Source organism: Balearica regulorum, chromosome 33 (genome assembly GCF_011004875.1).
Source record: "Balearica regulorum gibbericeps isolate bBalReg1 chromosome 33, bBalReg1.pri, whole genome shotgun sequence".
NCBI lineage: Eukaryota > Metazoa > Chordata > Aves > Gruiformes > Gruidae > Balearica > Balearica regulorum.
Window position 1 is genome coordinate 335,676 of NC_046216.1, and position 17,105 is coordinate 352,780.

The following is a 17,105-nucleotide window of genomic DNA, read 5'->3' on the forward strand; positions in this document are numbered from 1 at the left end:
TCTCCATGGCAGATTTTTTCCACAGACACTTAACATAGCTCCTTTAGATTCATCAAGTCACTAAATCAGCTGGAGTTGATGTGGAAAACATATGAAACTCAAAGTAAAGAACTGTGGGTTTCTTTTAAAACCAGCTTTGCGTGTTTCTTCTGCCAGGACTTACTGGCAGCAAATGGTCATGTTCGAATTCAAGGTGGATAGCAATCCAACAAAGCCCTTTAGTTTAACCTCCTCTCAGAAAGTTAAAGTACACTTTCAGGCTCTTGGAGAACAGAAAAAAACTTGACAAATAATGTTTAAATATAAAGAGAAACACAGAAACCTAATAGCTCAGAGGGGGAAGCCATAGCTCCTTTTTTAACTATACCAGTAACAATTGATAATCTTTCCTTGGGGTGGCACCAACTGGACCAGGGGGTTGCTATCTCCATCTGGCTGTCACAAATGCTCAAGGTTGCATTGATGAGGAATAAAAACCACATTGAAATGGGAAAAAGATCCTTGTCACCCAACTATGTTCTAATTAAAGAGACAACAGACAATGTATTGGGGACTCTACAAAGGCAGAAAACTAAATTCCCTAATAATCATAATGATTTGAATTATGGATTAACTAAATAGTCAAAATTCCTTTTTTCTTCAAGCACTGATTTTCTTCATATGTCTTCTTAGATCATTCAGAAAGAAGAGTTAAGGAAATTTTCTCTTTGTTCTGGACTTACTTGCAAGAATGCTTTTTTCTAAGATGGTTTATACACATCTTGGAATTCACATACAGCTTTGAAAATATTCTCCACTAAAAAGCAATCATTAGAGGATTTCTCTGTTCTCTTAGTTGAGAACAAATAATATTCTTTTACTTCATAGTACCTTTTTTTTCTATTTTGCGATTTCTGTTTTTCTATTTTGCAATTCTCTCTCATTACTTCTCCCTTTTTTTCAGGTTTTCCTGTTTTGTTCCCCAGTCCTGCTCTATTTTATAATTACTGATGTCCTAAGCCATTCTAGTCTCTCCTCCTCTCAACCCTGACCTCTTGGCAGAGAACTTTGATTCAAAATTTCCTTTTACAGTGTCTCCAAAGGCATAGGGATTAAGACTGTGTGGATAAGAGGTGTGAGTGTCCCTTCCCTTTTGGATAGAAAAGGGTAAAACTTTTCTGCAGATTCCTTTCCAAGCCTTAGGGGCATTCTCACCATGATGTCCATCCGCTTTGCTTCATAAAAGTTCACTTGCCATTCCTCCAAGTCGAGAAGCACACCAATCACTGAATTACTCATCTGCTGCTTCCCAATCCTGCGGTCTCCTTCACTAGAGAAAATCTCTCCCTGGGACCTGTGCAGAGCCCAGTAGTCCTCCCCAGGAAGGGTCCCGTCCTCCTCCTGTCTCCTTTTCTCCCTCACCACCCCCACCACCCAGTCCGGCTGCTGGCCCACCTCCACCTCCCAGTAGTGTTTCCCAGCTGCAAACCCTTCCTTCCCCACCAGGACAGGGACCGTGGAGGGAGCGTTCGGGCCAGCAGGTTCAGACGCGTTGCTCTCCACGTTTGGAGATGCCCCTGGCACCTGGAGCTCCAGCACTCGGCAGTCAGCATTCACAGTAATAGGAACTGGAGGGGAAAGCAAGAATCATCCAATGAGTTGAGTCACTCAGCGGCCTCTCTCCACATGCAGCTACGGGTTGAAACGTTCAAGGGTCTGAGCGGTCCTGGTGCAATTCAGCAAAGAATTGAAACATTCCCCACAGCAGGGCATGCAATCCCTGATGAACCGAGGGGCACCTTGGACCTGTCACAGCCGTGTCCTCTCTGGAGGTGCAAGGACACACGATTTACAATAAATCTCTCTCTCTCTCTCTCTCTTCCATAAGGCCATCCATCCTGTCTAGAATTGTGTCCACATCCCACCCCAGACTTTGACACCTTTCAGCAATGCCTTTTCTCAGTCTTCCCAACAGCCACATCCCAGCCTCATTTCCTGTTAACGCAGCCAGGCATATTCGTGTGACTCCAGCTCGGTCAGTGTATCTCTAACATCATGGCATTGTCGTTTCAGGGTAGCTTGGACAGATGGCCACTGCATTTTCACACCTTTCCTCCTGCCAGCTTACCTGCGTGGCTTCTGGCTTCCCAGAAATCTACAGAAAGAAAATGGACATTACTATATTATGTTTTTACAGGGCAGTTAGCTACTTCTCAGACTGGGAATACTAATGTGCAATTCCTGTTGTCACTGTGATTTTGCATCAGTTTTGGCCTTTCTCCTCTTAACTCACAGATTCACAGATTGGTAGGGGTTGCAAGGGCCCTCTAGAGATCATTTAGTGCCACCCCCCCCGCTAGAGCAGGATCACCTAGAGCAGGTTGCACAGGATTGAATCCAGGCGGGTTTTGAATCTCTCCAGAGAAGGAGACTCCACAGCCTCTCTGGGCACCCTGTCCCAGGGCTGTCACCCTTAAAGTGAAGAAGTTTTTCCTCATGTTCACATGGAACTTCCTGTGTTCCAGGTTGTGCCCATTGCCCCTTGTCCTGTCACTGGCACCGTTGAGAAGAGTCTTTCCCCTTCCTCTTGACATCCACTCTTTAGATATTTATAAGCATTAATAAGATCCCTTCTCAGTCTTCTCTTCTCCATGTGAAACAGCCCCAGCTCTCTCAGGCTTTCCTCAGAAGAGAGATGCTCCATTCCCCTCATCATAGCCCTCAGCTGGACTCTGTCCAGTAGTTCCCTGTCTGTCTTGAACTGGGGAGCCCAGAACTCGACACAATATTCCAGGTGTGGCCTCACCAGGACAGAGTAGAGGGGAGGGATAACCTCCCTCGACCTGCTGGCCACAGTCTTCTAAATACACCGCAGGACACCATTGGCCGCCTTGGCCACGAGGGCACACTGCTGGCTTATGGAGAGCTTGTTGTCCACAAGGAGTCCCAGGTCCTTCTCCACAGAGCTGCTTCCCAGCAGGTCAACCCCTAACCTGTACTGGTGCCTGGGGTTGTTCTTCCCTAGGTGCAGGACCCTACACTTGCCCTGATTAAATTTCATATGTTCCTCCTTGCCCAGTTCTCTAGTCTGTCCAGGTCTCGCTGAATGGGAGCGCAGCCTTCTGGTGTGTCAGCCACTCCTCCCAGTTTAGTATCGTCAGCGGATTTGCTGAGGGTACACTCTGTCCCCTTGTCCAGGTCATTGATGAATATGTTGAATAAGACGGGAGCAAGCACTGACCCTTGCGGCACACCACTAGATACCAACCTCCAATTAGACTCTGCACCGCTTATCACAACCCTCTGGGCTCTGCCATTCAGCCAGTTCTCTACCTAACTCACTGACCACTAATCCAACGCACACTTCCTAAGCTTGCTAACGAGGATGTTATGAGAGACGGTATCGATAAAAAGCCTTGCTGCAGTCAAGGTGGACAACATTCACTGCTCTCCCTTCATCCACCCAGCTGGTCATGCCATCATAGAAGGCTATCGGATTGGTCAGGCATGATTTCCCTTTGGTGAATCCATGTTGACCACTCCCAATAACCTTCTCCTCCTCTACATCCTTATTGATAACCCCCAAAATAAGTTGCTCTGTCATCTTTCCAGGGATGGAGGTGAGGCTGACTGGCCTGTAGTTTCCTGGGTCCTCCTTCTTGACGTTTTTTAATACCCGAGTGACATTGGCTTTCTCACCAATACTAGCATTCTGCATAATCACTGACTTTTTAAGCCACTTACCCAGCTCTGCTTTCAGTCTACCTGAAAGGGAAAGATATTCCAGTCACTAACGCTTGTTTGCTTTTCCTTTTTTGTTCCAGTTTTTCAAAATAGACGACCACAAAGCATAGAACAGGAGAGTATTCCTCCTCCATAGGTTGACATTTCACCACATTACTTGAAATATTACTTACCATATTCAAATCCAGGGATATCATAGACATACTCACCTGAAGGCTTGTCTTTTTGTTTCTAAACTTGCCAAGAATGTCAAATTTATATAAAATGTTTTTTCTTACCAAAGCGTTTTTTGAGTTTGGACTTTGCTGAAAAGGAATAGGATAACTGAGTGATGTAAAAACTCAAGGCAAAAATGAAAAAAAAAGTTGTGAGAAAGACATTAGAATTACATCCCCAGTTATTCATTATGGGAACAGTGTGTACATTTATGTGGAAGATTTCTGACACTAAATTTTCAGGATTAAAGCAGTTACATTTTTTTTTCTTAGTAATGCAAGAAGAGGGGAAGGAGAGAATGAGAAAGCTAAGCTGAGAGTTTGGGTTCTATGAAATATGTAATTGTGTCCAGGTGTAATGTGGTGCTTAGGGGTATGGTTTAGTGATGGTCTTGGTAGTGTTAGGTTGTCAACCATCAGGTTGGAGTCAATGGTTAGGTCTTTTCAAACCTGAATGATTCTATGAAACCACAAGGGAGAGAAAAAACCTAATGCAGAGCCCTGAGTGATGTAAGTGGACTATCAGCAGGGTTTAAGGCACAATGCATCCTGCACGTGTAGGTAGAGAAGTCATTGTCCTCTTTGCCATGTAATCACCTCTAACATTTCTGAGAAGCCATTTTAAATAAAATTAAGCTAATTAAACAGAGTAGCTTATTTTCACTGAGGCTGGAGAGCATCCATTCTAAATATTTTAGGAAAATGAGATTTACCTGCTCGATTTTTGGTTTTCTCTCCTTCTGAAAAGTTCAGCACACAGAATAATAGAAATAATATTAGCAGAGTGCTTATTGGCTATATATTGGAAGTTAAAAGTCACTTAGTGGACTTTAATACTGCATTCCATAAAGCCTTAAACTTAAAGTTTTTTAAAGCCTAAAAGTCATTTCTGTGGGAAACACATCCTTCTAACACATTTTCTACTAGATTGTTTTACAGCTAAGCACACATACAAAAAATCTACAATAGTTAAAACCTTTCTTTTCTGAAAAATAAAAAAGAAAAGTAAGTATCTCAGACTATGCTTGGAGTTTTTCATGTGAAAATGATTCAATTCAGCTGAGCCTTGCATTTCATTTTAAATGTTTAACCACATGAAACAGTGCCATCAAACCCAGTAATCAGACCAGACCAAACAAACAAACAGACTCAGAAAAAAAGCAACATGGACCTAACTTTAGTACAAAGACAATTAAACATAATGAATAACAAAAGCATCTTACCTAATGTTGCCTGCAGCTGGTTTTTTTCTAGAAAAGACAGTACACAGATATCAGCATAAGCTCTTTGACAGAGTGGCTTAATGTACTCAACAATACCAACAGACGAACCACATAACCATATAGCAAGTACATCCTTGGAATACACAGTCAATTTAAATACATGTAAATCCAATTCAACAATTTAACCCATGAATTTATCATGCTATTTCAACTTTATTATATTTAACTCATTAAGTTATTATTTAAAACCTCATTAAGCAGGGTGGGAGCAAGACTTATTCGTATTGCTAGTAGAGGTCGTCTTTCAAAGCCTCTTTAGATCACACCTTAACTGACCACATTTGAGAGCGATATTCACATGCATAGGCACATAGTGCATTTGAGCTGCCCTGGGGTACCTCAGGTGGCATGTAGGTGTCTCTCTAAAAGATCTCTGGTTTCCTAGAGAAGCTCTGTTAGTTCACGTTGTATCTGTCAGATACAATCAAAGACCAATGAGGTATCTGCTTCCTTCCAGGACGTCAGCTAGGAGAAAATTGGGATAACCAAGGACATGACAAATGATCCAGGCCACCTATACACAAGTGGATTGAGCCATAGGCACCCAAGCTTCCAGTGGAGATCCATAGATAAAAGTTCAGAAGGTTTACAGGGTCACTCAGCTGAATAAAGGTAGTTCTGAATAATCTTGAAAAAGGCAGAAGAGTGGTCACCAGGAAGAGAAGGAGTGCTACATGCTTGCTAAGGGCTTTCTATCCAAGAACAGAGATTTGGGTTGAGTTTTCAAAAAGGTCACTGCTGGCCCAACTTACTTCCCTGTAAACATCTGCAGTCTTCACTAGAGAATAGACCTCATGTGGGATGTCATGTGTTGTTGTCACTGTTTCCTTAATATTGAAAAGGGCTGCCACTACTGTAATTACTATATTAATAATCAACATTTGAAGATTGTTTCCCTGAATTTATGTCATTGAGATCTCTCAGCATCTTAGCATCATTTCAAATGCAAAGGACTTTTACCTTCTTCAATTTCCATCTTCACTTGTACTGAAAAATAAAGAAAATTAATCATGTTAATTATTCTTGTAAACTCCCCTTGTCATACAACAGTGTACTTTATGTACAAACAGAAATAAGTGGGGTTAAAACTTTAATTTAATTTAACCTAAAAAATTTCCCAAGGCTTTTTGTTAGTCCAAAGAATTCTTATTTTTTTATACCAAGACAGGTCTCATTTCTAATGGAGTTCACAAAAAAATAGGTAGCATTCTGAGATACCCAGTCATTCCTAGACAAGTCTTGTCCCAACCATAGCCTAACTGAGGTTGAGAGACCAGGAATAAATCCCTTCTGGCCCCATGGACATGTGTATCCTCCACTGCCAAACCTGGTCAGGGAACAGAACCAGATGTGCCTCAGGGAATAAAATTATTCATGCAATTAATTTGTTCTCTGCCATGGTTATGGCATGGGTCAATTAGTACTCTCCAAAACAATGCACAGGTATTGTCTAGGTGACAACATGAGCCAAGGGCCATTGCCAGTAGATGGTTTGACTGTGGGTACTCTATTCTGGTGAGCAGGAATGTTCAGCACAATCCACATGAGCTATGCCATGCCCACCACCCCATGGCAGTGGGGTTGGCCTAGATGATCTTTAAAGGTCCTTTCCAACACAGACCATTCTATGATTCTATGCCAACTGGTCCATTTTATTTTCAAGTACAGACTTGAAACAGGTGGTGAGTACTAAACAGGTGTATTCAAAGAGTAAGTTGCTTTCAGAGTCTTGAGATGGCCTTGAGTTGGATCCTTGAACTGCTCTTGACTGTTTGATTAGTTCATTTAGTTCTTCCTCTTCTAAAGAATCTGAGGAATGCTTCTAATTAATTTCATTGAATATATATGACATGGTAGAGTATGTCAGTCAGTGTATAGTAATGACTAGAGCTTAATGAACAACTGAAATAGATTCTGTTTATAAAGCACAAATGAAAAAACTCATACAGGAACTTATTACATTGTGCAGTGCAAAAATAAAACTAAAAACTACAAAATATTTGGATGCAACTAGAACTGCTAATAAGTTCTGTAATTTAATATAAATAAACCTTCCAACTTACAAATTGTCATAATCTTCATATTCATCTTCCTCATTACTTACCTGAGGTAACTGTTTTCTTGTGATTACCTGGTTAAAAAAAGAGCAAAATCCCCCTTTTTACACTTTTTTGTAGAGTAAAACTGACAGAAATCAGTTCTCTGATTTGACATTTAAATTCTAGTGTCATTAGCAACACTCTGGAGTCATCTCCCCAGTCTGAGGTAAGGGCACATGATTTGCATTCCTTGTTGTTCAGATTGTGTTACTTTCCCACCCCTTTTTTGTACCATTTCCTGAATTCAATCATTAAACAATCACTGGTGATTTTTCTTGTGAGCTTTTGTTACAATCATAGATTTCAATATGAACCATTGTGATATTTCTATATGTTGACAGAGATAACATACAATAAAATACTTACGTCTCAGCTTAGAAAATACAGTGGAAATTAGGACCATACTAAGACATAAAATTACCAGGAAGATAATCAGCCATTTTGAAATGGAGGGAAAGAAAATATCTGTAAAAATGACCAAAAGGAGTTATAGTTTATTAATGATTAAACATAAAGACAATTATAACTTAGGATGCAGTCAATACATCTGAGGAGATGGTGAATTTGTATTTTATTTGAATTTTGCTAGTAATGTTGCTGAAGAAAAGATCTAGCCCTCCCCAGCAGTACTAATCTAGGAAGACTCTTTCTCTGGGTATCAGATTCAGAATTATGAAAGAGATGTCTGACATGGGCAGACAGGTTTCCACAGTCCATGAGTCACAAAAAAAGGCAGCAATACCAGCTCTCAGTTTTTTTCATGGATATGTTGCATTTCATACTAAACTGAGCATGTGATGGAATGAAGGAGAAGCCATCACCACTAGACAAGAGAGATACATTCACTCTTGTTTAATTTGATTCAATCAATATGATTCATCCTGGCAAGAATAGTGCATAAGCCAAGAAGGGGCATAAGATTTAAGACATTCCCCACATTGGCTGTTTCCTATTTTCTCTTTCCAGGTACATCCACACTCAGTGTTCTCAGATTATTTGATGCCATCCCCAAAGGGACTTCCCTCGCACGCTTCAAGAGCTTTACACTGCACTCTAGTTCCCACTCCAGACCTAGACATTGGCTTTGTGGTGCTGAAGTTCTTTTTGGGGTCCAGCGCTATGAGGCTTCAGACTACTTGATGCTTGTCGATACACCCAGCAAACAGAAATGTGTGAAGTTCTACAGAGTGTGGAGAAGCATGACATTATTCCCACTATGATTACACATAATGCACACATTAAAAAGAGGGAAGATAAAAGCAGACTAAAAACATTTGTGAGATGTCAAAATTATCACTTTAACTCTTGTGACCTTAACTATTATCAGCTACGCTGTGTGAAACCCACCAGTGCACATCTTACTAAATGACCTGGTAACCTGGTTCTGGATGATGAAGGCTTTTAGAGTGCTTAACGATCGCTAAGGAAATATGTCATTTTTGTATGTGCACACAGTTGTATTCTTAATCCATTTTAATTCATCTCCAACAGGTTGACTGCCTTAAATTTGAACAAGGGAACACAGAAAGTCTTGATACTACCTGACCCCTTTTTAGAAGGAAACTGATTTACTGGGTGTTGTCCAAGGCTGTGCAGTCAGCTAGAAATAAAGGTGGAAGAAGACTGCAGCTCTCATGAACTTTCTTCCAACATTGATTCTGGGAATATATCTTCAGGCCAGCTTGTGACGTAGAAATGGGACCCATGCCATTTAGCCAGTCTGACTTGTTAATCTTACAAGCAGGTGACTACAGACCTCACCCACCTGAGATCAGGACTCGGGACTCGCTCGTTGTATTTAGCAGATTGTTGACTATCCTGCAGGAGACTTCCATGTCAGATCCCGGTTTTAGGTTCATGGAAGTCATGACACTGTATAGGCCTGCAGGCATGATTGTCATCTTTGTGGTCGATAGCTCTTTCCGGACCTGTCCTTGGCCATCCAGCCAAATCACTTCAGGTTTAGGAAACCAGCCAGCTGCATGGCAGGTGAGGCCAATGCCCTGCTTCATGTGACTCCTCAGGAAAATGGAAGGCACACCACCTTTAGCTAAGAGAAAGCATATGTATTCTCCATTTCAACCAGTATTGAGAATGGGAAATCGTCTGGTTTATCGTGAATTCAACAATTCTTTTATATATATATTTGTATGGAAATACATAGAAAGACTTTTCTGAATTTAAGCTGTGACAGAGACTTGGGCCCTAAAGTATCTTAATGGTCAGCAATTTGGAGTCTATCAGATTGAGAATAAGGAACAATTTAATGGAGATTACAGCAAACAGAGCTAGTGGGAGATGGCTATTCCGAAATGAAATAATTAAAAAAATCCATATAATTACAATGATTAATGGATTACAGGAAGCCTGTGAACAAGCAGTGAAACCTGTCCATGAAAACATAATATATTACTGTCTCAAGCTAATTATTTCAAGTAAAACTGTTATTGACATGGTACAGATCAGGTCTACAGTTCAAAAAATGTGTTGTTTATACTCAGGATCTCAGAAGACTCGATTACAGTGTTACTTAGATGTTAAACTTTTGTTTTGTCTGCAGTTTTAAAGCTAAGATGACATCTTCAGAAGAATCTGGCTGCAATATGAGATTGCAATATACCTATCTAGTGGAAATTGGTTCCTGTGTAGCAGGGAAAGAATGGAGGAACACATGCCCACTTGCAAGCCCACTACATTAACTGAAGCTACCCGTGAAGATGTTATCTATTAATGTACTGAAATAGAAATAGAAGCAATGAAGGCCTACCTGCTGCTTTGTTCTCCCACTGTGGGCAAGCAGCAAGGTAAGCAGTGAGGTATTGGGATGAGACTAATTGATTATACTGGCCATAGAGAAACTCTGGGATTTCAGCTCAGTAATGGCTGATTGCACAGTAGAAATCTAAATTTAACTTTATATAGATTAGCTGAACTTCCTGACTGAGCTTTCATTGAGTATGAAGGGAGATTGTACCCTCAAGTCACATACAGCTGCATGTGTTTGGGTACCTTAATAAAGATATCTCAAACTAGAATTAAAACTTACCTCGACTATTGGTTATAGCCATTAATATAGAGAAAACTAGCTCAAGTCAAACACATCCCCCCATGAAAACATTTTCTGTGTCAAATCATATTAAATTTATACTATAATTCCATCAGTCAGTAATGGATATACAGGTTTCTGCTCAGCTCCATCTTTGAATAAAAAGAGAGAGAATTGCCACTGACCTGCCACTTGCAGTTCAATCAGCACATCATGGTACGTGTCATTGAAAGAGACCACACAAGTGTATGATCCTTTGTCAGAGCTCCCGACATTCTTCAAACGCAGAGACATGTTGCCAGCTCTAAATTCACTGTGGAAGAATTCTGTTCTCCCTTTATATCTCTCATCTTGTTTCTCCTTTTTATTCTTTCCATCATATCTGCTCACAGTTATTTTTTCAGACTGTTCATGAAATATCCACTGGACAGAAAATACCTCAGGAATGTTACCTGCTACCACGTGGCAGGGCAGAACAACCTCTTCTCCAATGACTCCAATGATGGAACTATTAGGAGGAGAGCTAATGAGTTGACCTGTGTGAAGATAAAATGGCACTTGTTTCTGTTTGTCCATGTCACACTTTTCATGGTGCTACATCAGGTAACCGGTAGAACCAATATCATTGTCAACAGGAGAGGAATCCAGGAGAAAACTAAAAAATAACATGGCAGCTTACTTAGATGAGCAATATTCACATTATGTGAGACTCATGGAGTTTATCCTTCTGTACTTTGAACACTAATTTAAGCAAGTTTGTATCCATTAAGTGATGGTTATTGAGAAATCATGGAAAATGGGTGAACACTGAGCAGTCTGGAAAAGGTCAAATACCAGATGAGGATCTATCTAACAAGAATGTAAAGGTGTGATTCAATTGCCCAGACGCTGGTACCTAGTATGATTTGAAATGTTGTAGGGTATGCAAGACATCCCTATGATGCTGGCAGATGTGGCATACAATCTGCAGCAAATCTGCACTCATGTGAAGAAGCAGCTGGAGAAGGACACTAGACATTTATGTATTAGCACCTGAATCACATGTACAATGATTTGGTCATCTATATCTGAGCTAGACGTCCTAGGTTCCCTTTGCAATGAATGGGGAGAAACAAGCAGCTTCAGAGATCAGCCTTTGTTAAAGGGCCAATAGCGCTCTGTTCCAGATCTTTTCTTTGAATGGTGAACTCTGGGTTACTATACTGAAGTTACATATGCAGCTTTCATATTTCTAAGATACATGAGATGAATCCCACCCACAATATATATATATTTGAAAGAGAGAAAAAGGGAAAACCAGGATGTTTTATAGCAGTCATTTTCATTTCAGTTCTAAGGAAGACAGCAGAATGGAAGAAAGGCTCTTGGAAATAACAAAATAAATAGCAACAAACATAGATTTGAAAGAAGTCATATCACAGCAACTTGACTTTATTCTATGGCAAGTTAAAAATCTACCATGAAACACTGAGGAAATCTTTCCAATATCTTTTCATAAACATATAGTGTCATTTCATATGCTGTATGGTATTGCATCTGATCAAGCCCTAAGGACTTCAGTCTCTGCTGATCTTCTGTTGTGTCTGCCAGCTCCATTTAACAGGAAATCTCAGATACACTAGAGCATTTACAATGGCACTAGGCATCTGTGGTTAGGTACCTGAATAACTCACAGAGTGGGATTAAGCTCCAGAACTGGGAACATAAAAACAGATGTCCAGGCCTCCCAGTCATCAAGAGGACTAAAAGTAAAATTTCCATCTTTGAATAAACTGAGAGACTTGCCACTGACCTAGCACTTCCAGTTCAATCATTGACTTGACTGTATTCCTACTATATCAATGGAGATCTAGCCAATAGTCTGTTCAGTTCATTGTACAGTAGGCAGTGAGTCTGTTCATTGGGTAGGATAGAGTTCCTTGAACATCCATCTTTGATGTCCTGAGATACTCTAGGCACAGGACTGGCAAATGTCGCACAGGCTACATGGTAGGTCTGTTCTATTTTGGAACATCAAGAAGCAAGACGACACTACAGCATCTAAAATACCAATAGAAGTCAATGCGTGAGGAGCAACTGAGTCTTACTCTAGACGCTGAGCTTGCATGCAGACACCTTCTTCTAGGAAGCTAAACATAGGCAGATAAATCTGTGAGCCAAATCCAAAACCTTGGGCGCAATTCAGTTGACTACACCTAGCTGTCTAGTGGTGAGTTATCCTGGAGCTTTCCAGGGTAACTCCTGCAGCCCTATTGTATCTTCCAGCCTACACAGGTACCTGGGGTACCTTAACATATATCAGACTGCATGAGGTTCTTATTTGGTGTTTTATTTTGGTGTTTTATGTTATCTAAGGTAAAAGAAGAAAGATGTATACTCATTATTTTTGACTTTTACATTTCTGTGAACCTAATCAAAAATAAGCTGTTTCATTAAAATATATTCAAAATGGAACTATCTTTACCTGTAATCAGGCATGATCTGCATTGAAAAGTCAGTATGTGAATAGCTGTCAACCACCAAAAAGGGGTACCCATCAACATCCAGGTTTCCTAGTCATCCACAGGACCAAAACCAAAGCTTCCAGATGAAATTCCTGTGTGACTCCTTCAGTCTCTTCACATGTTCAATGCAAAATAAAACCATAATTGCAGAGATAAAATAATAGGGAAAAATATGAATGAACTTACAGATAATGGATTTGATGCTATCAAAGGCGAAGAGGATTGCAGGACATCTTTCCTCATCTCCCTGTCAAATTTAACTACATAAATGCTGCAAAAGAAATATACTCTTTGTCTTCTCTATCAGCTGTCCATATTTACCTTTGTCTTCCGGAAAAATCTTTATTACATTCACTGGCAATTTTTTCCTTTCAGTGAGGAGATTAAAGCATTTCATCTTGTATTTTGTTATTAGCAGACTATTCTCTTTCTTTTCCATTCTTACAGTAAAAAAAATCCCAAACAACCTCACAGGTAAATTTCCAGGAAAAATGTTGTTACTGTATCGATCTCCTTGTTGACTTACACCACCATTTTAAAGAGAAACTTGTGATTTAACACATGTGACTCTCCAACTTCCTCCCAAGATCTTTGCTTTCAACTCACTGCTGAACTAATCCATACTGACAGAAAACTCACAGTAAATACATGTAACTCAAACTGACTAGTGAGCTGAAAGGGCACAACACAACTTAATTATAGACATAACAGCTCCTGCTTTCCCCTGCTTTTCTGTTTTGGTTGGGGTTTTTTGGTTTTGGTTGTTTGTGGTTTTTTTTTCTTCACATCTCCAATCACTGATAAAATCAAATGCTGTCAGAGAGGTATTCCCATCTGAAAAAGGCAATAATGCATCTACAGCAGGCAGGTTCATTCCTGTCAGTGCAACTGATTAAATCCACACCAGTTAATTCAAGTATCATAGTAAATTCAAGGGGTTTTCTTCATGGATTTAACAAAAAGTATAATTTCTTACCTGAATTGTAAGAACCTTAGGACTTCTCTATGGGATATGGTTGTGGAGAACCTTTGTCCTCATATCTTTATGATATGAGGAACTTGTGTTTGCATTTTCCACATCCAATAGGGCTAGAGAGGATCAGGCACTATGACTGGGGAAAAGGTAGCTGCCAAGAGTCATATTGCAAGACCAAAATAGCTTCTTGCTTCCCAGTTCATCTCTCTGTAGTCCTAGCTGGAACAAGGTAGGATGTTCCTCCTCATCCTCCTGCACAAAACTATTCTCTGTTCAACCAGCATTAAGCCAGAGAGCACCACAGTAAGACTTATGTCATGAACAACTTAGCAGGGTACTTCTTTTCTATCACATGGTCAAGCATTTCCCTCTGCACATATGTCTGCATCTTGGTAGTGTTGGGGGTTTTTTTCTTCATATTGTTCTTTTAATATCTGTTGAAGATCAGAAAACCATTTCAGTCAACTTTCCTCTCATTTTTATCCTTCATTTTTTCTGACTCCTGAAGAAGCATTTAGTGCTCTCAGGAGACTGCTATCTCTCTTTCTATATCCAGTTTTTACTGAAAATTCTTGGAAAAGGGATGTTCCAGATCTTTTATATGTGGCAGTATAATAGTATGCTTTGGTTTTGGGTTTTTTTTAACCTTGTTTTGTTTTGGTTTTGGTTGAGGTTTTTTTTGGGGGGGGGTTGGGTTTGGTTTGGGGTTTTTTTGGTTTGTTTTGGGGTTTTTTTGGGGGGTGTCTTTTGCCCTGTTTTTCCTTCTTTTTGCCATGGAAATACAAAACCTACTGTTGACTAAAAATTCCAGCCAAAATGCTGATTATATGTTTAGCTAGATTATTTTTATTTATTTCTTGAAATAAAGGCATGACTGTGGAAGCAAAGACTACAAAGGCAAACCATACCCATCCCTTTCATACTTCTAACTTTTGAGGCTCATTTGATCAATTTTATCCAAATGTGATTGAGAAGTGGAGTTTCTCAGAGCTATGAAGTTTCTGTAAGGTCTGTGAAAACAGTTGTGTATTTGTCTAGGGAAAGTCAAGTATTTGTGCTGTTCCAAGGGAATCAATCTATGTGGTAGGGCGACAGTCATAATCTATTTTCCTGCAGTAACTGCATAGATGGAGTTCTTGAGCTAGCAGAAGTGCTGTCTGGGAAAATAAAATAAAATAAAATAAAATAAAATAAAATAAAATAAAATAATAAAACAAAATAAAATAAAATAATCTCCCAAGAACCTCCACTGGTGCATTCAATACAAAGACAAAGAGTCTCCCCATCACTGAAGGTTGGGTTTTGCACAGTGCTTAGTTGGACCTACTCTCAAACACCCTCCAAGATAACTATTTTTTGTTTTTCTTTTCTCTTTACACCAGGACATCTGGTACTGGTGCATTTGTGTTGAATCCTACAATCACATAGCAAAGGACACTTTTGGAAGAGCATGAAACACTTTTGCAATATGGTCTTTCCAGAGACAAAACTGAAGAGAGCACGGAGAAGATCCCTTGGAAATGAACCTTCTGAATCATGGAGCCTACAATGACATCAAGAATGCAAAATGTGATGCTTTCTTATGTGAATCTTGACATTTCCTAGATGGAGTCATCATTGATGAGGTAAATTCCACAGGTCCATCTTGCAATCTCATCAGTGATGACCCCATCTAGAAAACAAGCACATAGAAAGCATGAATGAACTTCTTTAGGGGTGCAGGTGGAGGAGGGGTTGTCTGAGAGCACCATAGTAGTTAGGGCTGAATTTCTCAAGCGGACTCCCCATATCATCCGGGTTTGGATGGTGCCACCAGTGCCCAGGCATGTCATATTCTACCTGGAAGATTTTTAATGACCCAGACCAAAGTCCGAACACCTTTTAGGCACAACTTCTTGGTTCTGCTGAATTTGATTCATCTTTGATGAAATTAAGGCAGGTATATTTTAGGTCTGAAAAATTCTCCTGATATGCATTACTTCCATTATGAGAAATGCAATAAATGAAAGGAAACCTGTTGAACAGAAAGCTTTTGGTCACTTTGTTTGTTGATCAGGAAAAGAAAATTTAAAAAGACATGCTTCAGAAAGACATAAATTGGGAATGTCTGGGCTCTCTGCTAGAATTTGTTTAGCTGAATAGCAGAGAACAAACTGAAGCTGCAATAATGTAAATGCTTCAATATAATAAGTCATAGATTTTGAGAAAATTAACCAGTTTATTTCTAACTGTAATACTTCTTCTGCACTCTCTATTGTCATTACAAATTATTAGAATACAAGTCTAAAAATTTGCAAACAAAATGAAACATCTCCAAAGCAAACTCAGGTTTGGACTTAGCAGGGAGAAGTATTGACGGCAGGTCTTTTCTGCCTAACTAACAAGTAACCTGAGAAGATTTTCATGTCACTCTTCAGAAGCTATCCGGCATAGATAACAAAGTGCTATTTTGGTATCATCTAATATGAGCCTAATCTAGCAGTGCTTCTGATAATATGAGCTGTCTGGTTTTGTAAGAGAACTGCAATAGCACCTGGAGGCAAAATTAGCAAATAGCCAAGCTCTTCAGTGAAAAAGACAGTAAGACAATACTTTCATTTCCACAGCAGAGGAGTTACTCTTTAGGAAAAAAAGTTACTATTTACAGGTTTGGAGTTTTTTACACTACATCCAATGAAAGCTTGACCTCTTTCTAAGTTCCCATCTCTCTATTGCATAGCAACGGTGTACATGTAACTTTAAAAATATTTTTGGCAGATTTTCAAGGATGTAGAGTGTGAAGGAAAAAATACAAATAATCAGAAAACTGCAGGTTTTGGTCAAAAGTTTGATAACGAGAGCCCACCTCCATGTGTCAAGATTTAGCTTTCCATTAATTTATCAGGATGGTCCTCAATGCCATGTCTGTGGAGAGAGGTGCCTGCATTTTCAGAGATAATCTTCATGTGAAACAAACACTTCTATTCCTGTGATTGTGAAAGACAGTGGAGTTTGAATTATGATTCATCTCATGATATGACAAACCATCATATTTGATTAAAGGAATCACAGTTCTGGATTCCCCGGATGCAATTAAGCTGCTGTGACCATGTCTGTTTGAAGATGAGGTGTCCAGTCTCAGCTGGACGTTTATTCTCCCTCTACAAAGGAGGGACAGGCAGCTCTACAACATAAAAAACATAAACAAACCCCAGAGTTTTAAATCTAGGTGTAGCCCCACACCTGCAACACTTTTGTATGCAGAATCCATCCACCTTTA

General features: G+C 39.8%; 1 protein-coding gene across 1 annotated transcript; it reads right to left on the reverse strand.

Moving 5' to 3' along the window:
- Positions 1-344: 344 nt before the first annotated feature.
- On the reverse strand, positions 345-14,152 carry LOC142598995 (butyrophilin subfamily 2 member A1-like). The gene is made up of 10 exons (XM_075738506.1): positions 13,847-14,152; positions 12,831-12,982; positions 10,552-10,902; positions 9,086-9,370; positions 7,613-7,785; positions 7,285-7,352; positions 4,002-4,063; positions 3,724-3,744; positions 2,108-2,134; positions 345-1,607 (listed from the first exon to the last, which is right to left on the reverse strand). Exons 2-10 carry the CDS (start codon positions 12,907-12,909, stop codon positions 1,066-1,068), a joined length of 1,608 nt encoding a protein of 535 aa, XP_075594621.1. The 5' UTR covers positions 12,910-12,982; positions 13,847-14,152; the 3' UTR covers positions 345-1,065.
- Positions 14,153-17,105: the final 2,953 nt, after the last annotated feature.

Coding starts and splice junctions, on each gene's coding strand:
- LOC142598995 (XM_075738506.1), bottom strand. CDS start 12,909: ATGTTGATGGGTACCCCTTTTTGGTGGTTGACAGCTATTCACATACTG. Junction 4,064..7,284: donor TATGAAGATTATGACAATTT/GTAAGTTGGAAG, acceptor TTTTGCCTTGAG/TTTTTACATCACTCAGTTAT. Junction 1,608..2,107: donor GGAAGCCAGAAGCCACGCAG/GTAAGCTGGCAG, acceptor TTTCCCCTCCAG/TTCCTATTACTGTGAATGCT.